General features: G+C 38.4%; 1 protein-coding gene across 1 annotated transcript; it reads left to right on the forward strand.

Annotated features, from left to right (window-relative positions):
• The first annotated feature begins 5,549 nt into the window (after positions 1–5,549).
• irx3a (iroquois homeobox 3a) lies at positions 5,550–7,939 on the forward strand. Its single transcript, XM_083551202.1, has 2 exons — positions 5,550–6,045; positions 6,772–7,939. Exons 1-2 carry the CDS (start codon positions 5,833–5,835, stop codon positions 7,846–7,848), a joined length of 1,290 nt encoding a protein of 429 aa, XP_083407328.1. The 5' UTR covers positions 5,550–5,832; the 3' UTR covers positions 7,849–7,939.
• Positions 7,940–11,296: the final 3,357 nt, after the last annotated feature.

Consider the following 11,296-nt stretch of genomic DNA (forward strand, 5'->3'; position numbering starts at 1 on the left):
CATTTTTTAATGCTTATAAGGTGTCTCTTCATAAAGTAACTCGAATATACGGGCACTCTAGCATGGCAGCAGCCATCCCTTTTCTCTTGATATCATTTAGGATACCACCAGACATTTTGCATACAAACAGACAAAGCGAGACCGTGAATCACATGAGGCACGGACCGTGCAGATCAGCTCATCTGGGGTGAAGTACGAAGTGTCAGTGGTTTAGTCTAGCTTCAGGACAGGATCTCAGTATCAGTGAAAATACAAATAGCCAGGAGGTCTACACCAAATCAATACCTCAACATAGGCCATGAAGACCTATCAGAGCGCCCTTCATAAGCTGGAAAGAAAGCCAATTTGCTCTGCTCTACTAAGTGATGTTTAACATTCGATGCAATTAGCAAGCCTTCTCACAAAAAACCAGCAGCGAGCACATAAAGGCACTTCTTCAAGCGAGGAGATCTGCTGTGCACATGCACGCTCATGATTATCCTAAATCAGTGTGGCAGTGTGTAAGCGGACCTGGGGGAGTTCCTAGACATCGCGCATGCGCACTCCATTCCTGTCTGTTTTTTACCCCGCCCTCTTTTTTTCTCACACCCCCACATTCACCCCCGTACCTTTTTCAGACGAGCTTGCATTTTAATTCAGCGCACAAGTTACTTATTTCGCCATCGATCAGCCGTAATGCCGAATCAATGTTCATCTTGTTACCTGGACCAGAGCCGTGTAATACAGTAATATCACCGTCCACAGGAACTCATTGCCTTGCGCAAAAGGACTTTACCGTAAAATCAATGTCTTCGTGAAAAGCAGGAAAGGAAAGGAGGAGAGGAATGAGAGCCTGCTGTTTCATATGTAAAACACTCACATTTGTCTGACAGTTGCTGGTGCGATGACACTATAATTACACTGTGGTGTGTGTGTATGTATATATATATATATATATATATATATATATATATATATATATATATATATATATATATATATATATATATATATATATATATATATATTTATTTATTTATTTATTTATTTATTTTATTTTTTTACGGGTTTTATTATTGTTGTTGTTGTTGACATTGTTTTTACTTTGTGTTTTATCCAAATGTATTCGACAAAATGTTGATTCTTTTGCAAATTTTTTTATCGCAAAATGATACAATATAATGCAACAAATAAATACATGCATCATGCATAATTTGATAAATAAAATAAAAGCAACATCGTCAAGTTCAGGATTTATCCAGGGGGGAAAAAATGTCACACTTGTGCAGAAGGGGGCAGATGTTTGCTAAACAGCGATAAATGAAAGTGACCCCGGTTTGCATCACGAAAACCCCCTGCGGAGCGCGAGCCGAATGTTCACACCGGACACTGGGATACGCAGGGCAACACGGCGCGCGCTCTCACACCGTCACAACCAATTAACGTTTATCCGTTTCTTTTTTTTCCCCTTTTCTAGCGCGTGCATGTGATAATACAGACAAAAAAAAGCATAGCAATGTAGAGTTAGTGGAAGATCACAACAATGCACGCAAAGCTCTCTATCCACTTTAACGGGATGGCTTTTGGAGCTGTGCGTGAATGTTGATTTTTAGCTCGCGCGCCAGGGTCAGCCGGTGTATCATGCAAACCCTGAGGCCTGAGGCAGAACTGTGGCGTTAGGGTTAAGAAAATGGCCGTGGCCTGTAGAGGCAAGTCTAATCTAAGCCACCTGTAGACCTGAAACGCGGTCACGTCGTTTTTAAATAAACGAAGGAGTCAAACCAGAAGTTTCTTAACCAAAAAAATGTTGCTTTTCAATACGAATTGGTTGGAGCACTTTTTTTAATAAGTCGCACTTCATTGACTGCTTGCAATTTGCACAGACCTCTCCAGAAAGTCTCCACTTTTCCCCCCCGGTTATATGTAAAGTATATCTTTACTATGCTCCACTGATTAGTGTAACGCAATTAAAAAAATAGTTTTAGTTTTCATTGATTTCAATAACCCTGTGCAGCATTTTATTTTATTTTCATTAGCCTGCTTTTGTGCTACCTTAATGCGTTATTCGGGATCAGCTCTGATAAGTTGTAGTTGGTTTGAACAAAAACTTCACACTGTGTAAACATGACAAATGAATGTGTATTAATTTGAATGATGCACAGAGTAGGCTATGAGAGAGAGAGAGAGAGAGAGAGAGAGAGAGAGAGAGAGAGAGAGAGAGAGAGAGAGAGAGAGAGAGAGAGAAAACCTGGGACATTTACACTGATGAGATTTAATCAGTATTTCAGAAGGCGCAACAGATGGTCCATAAATGCGTACAAATCGTGGTAAATCACCGTAGTCCAGTTTATAACCTAATATCTCCTTCTTTTCCCTTAATGAAACCTTAGCTGAAAAAAATTCCAAACAAACTCTACAAACTCCCGAAGCCTTTTTCCTCCCTTTTCACCCCAGTCTCTCTTTGGAGATAATCAAATAAAAGTCTGTTTGCCAATGCAGTTAAAGAAAATGAGATTTGAGAAAGTCAGCCTGGCTCTCACACACACACACACACACACACACACACACACCGACGCATTACTCTCCTCCCCGTTCCCTAAACAGCCCTTTACACTTTAAGGCCCATTAATTGTGTTTTCGTTTGAAATCCTTTGTCACAATTAACCGATTTGGATAAGACGTATAAACGACTTCCATGTGTGATAAGGTGTGTGTTACTTGTTTTCTGTCGCCTGCGCTTTGTGAAGGGGATCTTATGAGTGTCATTTGCAGAGCCTCCGTTTGAAGCCTTTGATTTTTCTTTTTGTTGCGCCGGGGTCGTGTGTATTGCGCAAAAAAAAGAGAGAGAGCTCTGGGTCTTTTTTGTTGTTGATGATGTTGATTTGGATGTTTTTTTGGAAGAAGGGAAAATGGTGTTATTTGCATCATTGGCTTTAAGGGCGTCAGAGAAATTATCCTTCAAGAAGCAGATCGGAGATTGCCCTATATATGCCCGAACTTAGAAATATACGGCCGCATTATTTATTTATTTATTTATTTATTTATTTATTTATTCATTCATTCATTCATTCATTTATTAAATTATTTGTTGCTGTCTGTAAATCCCCTAATTATTATTATTATTATTATTATTATTATTATTATTATTATTATTATTATTATTATTATTATTATTATAAGTGGTTGTTGTTGCTGTTGTTAATATTTCATTTTGTAGTCGTTCTCATACCATAACAATGTAAAGCTGGAGTAACTAAAGCGTCTCGTCACTGCGTGTTATTTTAAACGAATTGATCTTTTATCGACTCCATAATAAACACGCAGTGTTAAGCGGTAGGAGGGCACCAAGAAGGCAGGCCGTCTTAATGCTTTTATGGCCTCGCCAGTTTCCCGACTTGGTGTGAAAGGGGAAAAAAAACGTGTGAAGTTAGCTCATGTGCACGTGTTTGAATTGGTAGCAATAAATCAGCGGCATCGCATGGGGCCCTGGCGGATCCCGGGGAGGAGAGACGTGTGGCTACTGGGCATGAGGTAATGTTGGGCGGATAGAGAAGCCGGAGCGCACCGCTGAGTACCCGGAGACCAGGGTTACTACTGAGTGACTTGTACAGTACAAGTACAGCAGGAAACACAGTTCCTACAGTGGAAGAAAATGTTTTTGATATACTACTTTAAAAATCCGACTAGGTGGGATTTTGTCCCAGGTGGCGCACTGGTGCTGTGGGGTCACCCGGGTGTTTCAGTCTAAAACAGTTTGGTAAGGTAGAGTCTCATATATATATATATATATATATATATATATATATATATATATATATATATATATATATATATATATATATATATAGCTCAGTGCACATGGCTGAATAATAATTTTAATTATTAAGCTTCCAAATCCCAAATAGTTTTTATTTATTTATTTATTTTTTTCAGCATGCCTTGACATGGTATAAGAAGACATATAAAAAAAAAACCTGGACCAGGCGGTGTGAATGCGGGTATTACAGAGCTACAAATTACACAGCAGACGCTTCAATGACAAATACAATAATAATCATCCGTTTAAAAGCAGATTGGGGGCGCTTGCTGATGTGCAAAGCTTTTTTTTTTTCTTTCTTGGAAACCTACACGCATTATGCCCTCACCTAAATCTCAGTATATCTGTAAGGTTTAAGTCTCTGTACTACTGAAAAGAAGCTGAAGCCTCCACTACTTAAACGCGCCGCTGTATTGCAGAGGCTTAACAGAAACATATAGGGTATGATGATTCAAAGTCCGGATGTAAAACAAATCACCGATTGTGTCCCTGACATATTTTCATCTCTTGGTTCAAAGAATTTCAATTCACGTCGCGATGTTTCGTTTTAATCCGCATTATTTACACCAGGATTGGGAGACTGTATCAAAGCCATCATTTGTAGGGCAATCCTTAGTCTTATATGCTCAAGATCAAATACGATAAGAAAATCATACATGGATGGATAATGAGTGAGTTTGTAATTATGTCTCAGGAAGAAAAAAATAAGCAGCTTTAGTGTGAACGTAATAATAATAATAATACAGCAATAATAATAATAATAATAATAATAATAATAATAATAATAATAATAATAATAATAATAATAATAATAATAATAATAATGAGCAGCACCGAAATATTTTCTCAACTTGCAAAGCCAACAGAATGGACAAACACTCCAATCCACAACAGTGTGTATTAGTAAAGCTGCCATTGCTGACGCGCTCTACGGCGCACGCGCTGATCGCCGGGACCTTCTCCATTCTCAACTTACTCTTTGAAGTCAAACGAAAAACTTGTCAGCTGTCTGGAGGTTAGAAATGAAAGGCACAAGCAGACACCGATTTGCTTCGATTAAAACTGTGTTTTCGAACAAAATAACGATTTGCATACGCTTTTTTTTTTGCTTTGCGCGCAAAATGAAAAAGAAAAACATTTTTTAAAAAAGGACAAAATACTAATCCCGACTGCGCTCTTCGAATCTGATACCGACTTACGCGAAAAAATTGCAAGGATCGCGTCCGAAAAAACAAAAAGTGCAAACAAAAGTAAGAAAATGCAAAGTTCATAACTCAGCAAGGATGAAATGCACAGTTTGTGTGTTTAAAAAAAAAAGAGTATAAGAAGAGAAAGAGAGAGAGAGAGAGAGAGAAAAAAAAATAAAGAATGAACTGAAAAACAGGGGAAAGGACTGAAGCGGCGAACAAATGACAAATGAAATGATTGGCGAGCCATAAAATGAGATTTGAAACTCTTTCAAATAAGAGATCGCGACGTCAGAGAGCTTATCCAAACGGAGCAGAGAGGCAAGAAAGGAAAAAAGAAGCGCAAAAAAAGAGGGATGTGCGTGTGTGTGTGTGTGTGTGTGTGTGTGTGTGTGAGAGAGAGAGAGAGAGAGAGAGAGAGAGAGAGAGAGAGAGAGAGAGAGAGAGAGAGAGAGAGAGAGAGAGAGGAGTGAACGTGGGGGAGAGACTTGAGAAAAAGGAGGAGCTTCTGGGCGACTAGAAATGTCAATCAGAGCAAAAGGCGTCCCAATAATCTAAAGCAATCTGTAAGGACCTGACCTTCGTCCATTCAGATCAATAGGGAAGCGAGGGAGGGAAGCGACCGGCGGATCGTTTACGCGCGTCCCGTTTTCGGAGGAAATATAGACTTCCCTTACACTTTTGTACTCACTGTACACTGGATATCGCGGCGCGCATCGAGAAAAGCGATTTTGTTTGTGTGTGTGTGTGCGCGCGCGTGCGTGCGTGCGTGCCTGTCTGCGTGTATTTTAGCAGACAGTTGTTGGGTTTTTTTTTCCTTCGAAGTCCCCCCTCCCCACCCCAACTACAATGTCTTTCCCACAGTTGGGATACCAGTACATCCGACCGATATACCCTCAAGAAAGGCAAGGGATCGGCAGCGCGCGCAGCGGGAGCGAGCTGAGTCCGTCCGGCACGCTCTCCAACGTTCTCTCCACCATGTACGGATCACCTTTCAGCGCCGCACACACCTACGGAGCGTTCCTTCCTTATTCAAACGACCTGTCCATTTTCAGTCAGTTGGTGAGTTATCCTCTCATGCAAAGATTACGTAAATCTTCTTTTTTTTTGTCTTGTTCTTGTTCTTCCTCCTCTTTTTTCGCCTGCTCTTAAGTTTTTTTTTTTATATGCTACTTGTTGTGCATTTTGCAGTCTGGGCACCAAAAACATTAATGCAGGGCACGTTGGCATGGTTTTGCAAGATAGTAGTGAACTTTGCTGTTGACTCCGTTTGGTAAATACGAAATGAAAAGGGAAAAAAAAGTAACAAATTAACCAGTGCTACTTTTTTGTTACACAGAAAACAGGCCCATGTGTAGAATGTCTGGTAACAATATAAGCAAATCATTGTCAAGGAAGTTCTGTAGTCAAAACTATTAATCAGGAGGAAAACAAGAAGGAAAAATGTGATGCCTTTAACTGGGAAAATAACCTGAAAAAATATATATCTTTAAAGCTTTGATTTTTTTTTTTAATAACATCTAACTATTTATCCCTTTTTTGTACAAAATAAATTCATATTTTATAATTAAAGCCACAGCATTGCATTAAAATAAAAAAATATTATATAAATTATTATAAATTTTATATATATATATATATATATATATATATATATATATATATATATATATATATATATATATATATATATATATATATATATATATATATATATATGTGTGTGTGTAATTTTTTTAATAACTCGTGCTTGTTTCACAAACTAATATTCTTGTGCTGATGTTGCAGGGAGCTCAGTATGAGCTAAAAGACAGTCCAGGTGTCCAGCATCCAGCGTTTGCCCATCCTCACCCTGCATTCTACCCGTACGGCCAGTACCAGTTCGGAGACCCGTCCAGACCCAAAAATGCAACACGGGAGAGCACAAGCACGCTGAAGGCCTGGCTGAGCGAGCACCGCAAGAACCCGTACCCCACCAAGGGCGAGAAGATCATGCTAGCAATCATCACCAAGATGACCCTCACCCAGGTGTCCACCTGGTTCGCCAACGCCCGGAGGAGACTGAAAAAGGAGAACAAGATGACGTGGACGCCGCGCAACCGCACAGACGAAGAAGGCAACGTGTACGGCAGCGACCACGAGGGCGACGACGGCGACAAGCGCGACGACGAGGAAGAGATCGACCTGGAGAACATCGACACGGAACACATCGAGAGCAAGGACGAGCTGGATGAGCAGGACGAGCTCCACTCGGACTCCAAGCTGGACGCCAGCTGCGACTCGGAAGTCTCGGACGGCTATGAGGATTTACACGGGCCCGAGCCGAAGCTTTTAAAAGCAGTGGTCCAGGAGGGCAAAGACGCGCACGGGGATGAAGACGCTGAGCGACCCGATCACTTCCACCACCACCATCATCACCTCCATCATCACCATCACCTTCCTCATTCGTTAGACCTCAAAACTCAGCCTCCCAGCAGTGATCAGATCAAACTCAACCCGGTGTCCAACTCTCCTCCTGCTGAGAACAACGCAGCCCCAGTACAGAAACCTAAGATCTGGTCTTTGGCTGAGACAGCCACGAGCCCGGACAATCCCCGGAAATCTCCACTCGTGAACGGGAGCTCATCACAGGCCGTCCTGCCTCCACACAGACTCGTTTCATGCCCAGTGGGCAAACTGCAGAACTGGACGAGCCGTGCGTTCTCTGCGCACCAGCTCGCGCTGCTCAACTCGAACCACTATTTAGGACTGGCCAATCAGGCTTCAGCCAACGGCCTCGCGCTCTACACCGGCAACAGGCACACGGAAGAGCGCAATGTCAGCTCAGAGACTGCACACACAGGTACATCTCATCCCCCTCACTGAGCCTGGGCCACCATTTCAATACTCCTCGTGAACGTGGACATTGTTTTCGTTTTTCCTATCCAGTGCATATATATATATATATATATATATATATATATATATATATATATATATATATATATATATATATATATATATATATATATATATTTGTTGTTGTTGTTGCTCTACAAAACTCCATGCTTTTAAAGAATTTTATTACACGGAAGGAGCATGCGCATTTAAGAGAATAAAGCATAAAAAAAAAAAACTTTAGGTTTTTTGGTAAGGCTATTTTAAAATCCTGCCCTCATAATCTACATACAATCAGGAATCCAGACTAATTATATTATCGCATTTTTTGGTTATTTCAGAAAAAGATCTAGTGCCTTGGAAGCAGAAAGTAAAAAAAGAAAAAAGAAAGAAAAAAAAAAAAGAAAAACCAGTGCGTCATTCTCACAAACTGTATCTTGGCGATTTCATTTTCCAATATCATCATACGAACATTTGATTTACGCAATTGTGTTTTTGGACACACGAGTCTCATCCAGATTTCCAGATTTCTTTGTTTTTGTATTGTTTTGCTTCGCTTTGTTTTTTTGTTTTTTGTTTTACTCTTGTGTAGCTGAATGTCCAATGTCAAATACCATCTCAAACGCGTCGTTTGGCAATAATTCAAACAAAATAGTCTACAAAAAAACAACAACCCCTTTTCCAAACAACCAGATCTGCTTTGCAACTTTCACTTTCTTGTTCTCAAAACCTTTTCTAACTTTTCCCCATGTCTCTTAGGCCTCTTAAGACCAACCTGAAGCTGCCATGTTTTTATCCAACCCCCCCCCCCCCTTTCCACCCACCAATTCTTCATACAGACTTTTATAAATTTCCATTTGAACCTGTTGTAAGGAATGAAAAAAAAAAAGAATGACACACCCTGTGTACTTACATTGTAAGCATGTCCTTGTGTATAATTGCTAATGCAATGCTGTAAAAAAATTGTAGTCTGTGAGTTTTTTCTTTTTCCTTCCTTTTCTTTACTTTTGTTTTGTGAGGATTTGATGTTGCAATGTTTTGTATATATAACGAAAAGTAAGAAAATGTACATAATTGTGATCCAAAATTGTACAAGAAAGTCTATATTTTGGCTAATAAATGAACTGCGGCAACTGAAAATATTGAATGGTTTTAATGTTGTGTATGTTTTAAGATTCAGGGTTCTGAGTCAAACTAAACAAAAAAAAAGAGAGAAATTTTTGTTTCGTGTAAACAGTGTTTAAAGGAGAACTGTGACGTCTGATTTTTTTTATCAGTAGTGTTTAATTGGATTCGGGTTTGGGAGCAGCCATACTGTGTAGAAATGATTGGCTGTGCTTTTCTTGGATGTGCATTTCTCTTGAGGGAACTTCAGCAGGGCTTCTGAGGCTTGGCTAAGCACGAATTGGTCGATTTGAAACGTTTTTCTCTTTGAGAGCCTCGACTGTAATTAGCTCTTTCTTGAATCGCATATTTGGATATTAATGGAGGGGGATTATCCTCATCGAGGCGTAACAGCCAATATGAAATGAATAATTATTTCATTTATATTGGCCTGAAAATCGCATACGACTCAATTTGGCTGAAATGAGAATTGATTCTTTTTTTTTTTTTTTTTTTTTTTCAACCCACACATTTTTTAAATTCTTTTATTATCTTATCCCTTTAAACAAACTAAAACAGTTCAAATACCTTTACGGGTTTGCTTAATCTCTTCTCTCTTATGAAATGTGTGATTTGGCCTCTCTCTCTCTCTCTCTCTCTCTCTCTCTCTCTCTCTCTCTCTCTCTCTCTCTCTCTCTCTCTCTCTTGCTCTCTTCTTTTTTTTTTTATTAATGCATAATGAATTCTAATCAGACACCGATGCCGCGCTGCTTGCCATATGCCTGAGATACACTGAGAAATAATTTATTTATGTTTACACCCCCCTTCACCTCCATTCCCTCCATTTGCATGGAGCAGCTTTGTTCAAGGGCTTTGGAAAAAAAAAAAACTCGTGAAAGTTGGAGTTGGAGCGCCCTCTACAGTCTAGTACAACCAGCCTTCTTCCATGTGTGTGACTCGGGACGGAGGGGGAACAGGGTTTAGTTTAGTTTGATCCTATTTAATAAAAAATAACCAATAAAAACCTAAATTGTCGCAAATGGAAGATACACCGCGTTTTGCTTTTTATGGTGCATTTATTTATGTATGTATTTATTTATCTGTTTATTCATAATTTTTTGTTTTATATAGTTGTTTATTTTTGATGTAGCAAATTCTAACAATGAGCACATGATAGTAAGAGAGTTTAAGGCTAACTAAAAACTTTATAATAAGAAAAATAACGACAACAACAACAACAACAACAACAACAACAACAATAACAACAATAATAATAATAATAATAATAATAATAATAAAAATAATAATAATAATAATAATACAAAATGAAATTATCCAAAAAGTCTCAGAAAAATGCGAAAAATGCGGGATTCATTAATAATTAAAATAAATTATTAACTTTCAAAAACATGTAAACGCATTTTATAATATCAACTCCAAAACAAAAAAAAAATCATTATTTTTTGTGATACAAATGAGTTCTAGACCTTATCGCTATTTATTCGTTATAATTGTTTTTTTTTCTCGCATGAAACGTCTAAAGTTATAAAAAAAAAAAAAGAAGATTATGAAGATTTGAGATTTTTAAAATCTGTATTTGACAGTAAAAAGAGACATTAATTCATGTATTATTAAATGTGTATTTACAGTGGATGTAATTCCTGTCGGATAGTTTGTCGAAAATGTTTGATTTAATATTATTTTAGGGATTGGGACGCGACCCTGCTTTACACAATTTTTTATTAGATGATTTATAACGGAAACTACAATTACATGCGCCGGAAATAATCACAGTGTGTGAACATTCAAAAACAATTCTGACGCTGTTTATAAAATTTTTTTTAATTGGTCTTTTTTATTTAATTACGCGGGAACGCGCATGTTGGGGGCGTGCACGAGTGACCACCATTGTCGAAACAAATGTTTGTTTTGTTTGGATGGCAGACTAGGGGTTAAGATGCTCGTGCATACTAACCCGGAGGGTTGTGACGTAATCGCAAATAATTACAGACCTAAAAGAAATACATCTATGCTGCTAAGACAAAGTTTAAAATAAAAAATAAAGGAAATGGTTTTTTGTTTTATTGTACTTAAAATATTTCTTTTGGTATCCTTTGGTTGTTCTTTATTTACCTTTTATAGACAAATATTGATTGGATTTCTTCCATTTATATTAAAAAAATCTGTATTTTATGTTAACAGCATACAAACCATTGCTCTTATTTGTTAGCATCGGGCTACAGTGCAAGCATGGCGACCTCTTTAGCTACAATCGCTGCATTAAATTATAGATTAAGATGCGTCTCTGCGGAAATGACAAAAACACAGGCGA

Source organism: Silurus aristotelis (genome assembly GCF_946808225.1).
Source record: "Silurus aristotelis genome assembly, chromosome: 9".
NCBI classification, from domain to species: Eukaryota; Metazoa; Chordata; class Actinopteri; order Siluriformes; family Siluridae; genus Silurus; species Silurus aristotelis.

Coding starts and splice junctions, on each gene's coding strand:
- irx3a (XM_083551202.1), top strand. CDS start 5,833: ATGTCTTTCCCACAGTTGGGATACCAGTACATCCGACCGATATACCCT. Junction 6,046..6,771: donor TGTCCATTTTCAGTCAGTTG/GTGAGTTATCCT, acceptor CTGATGTTGCAG/GGAGCTCAGTATGAGCTAAA.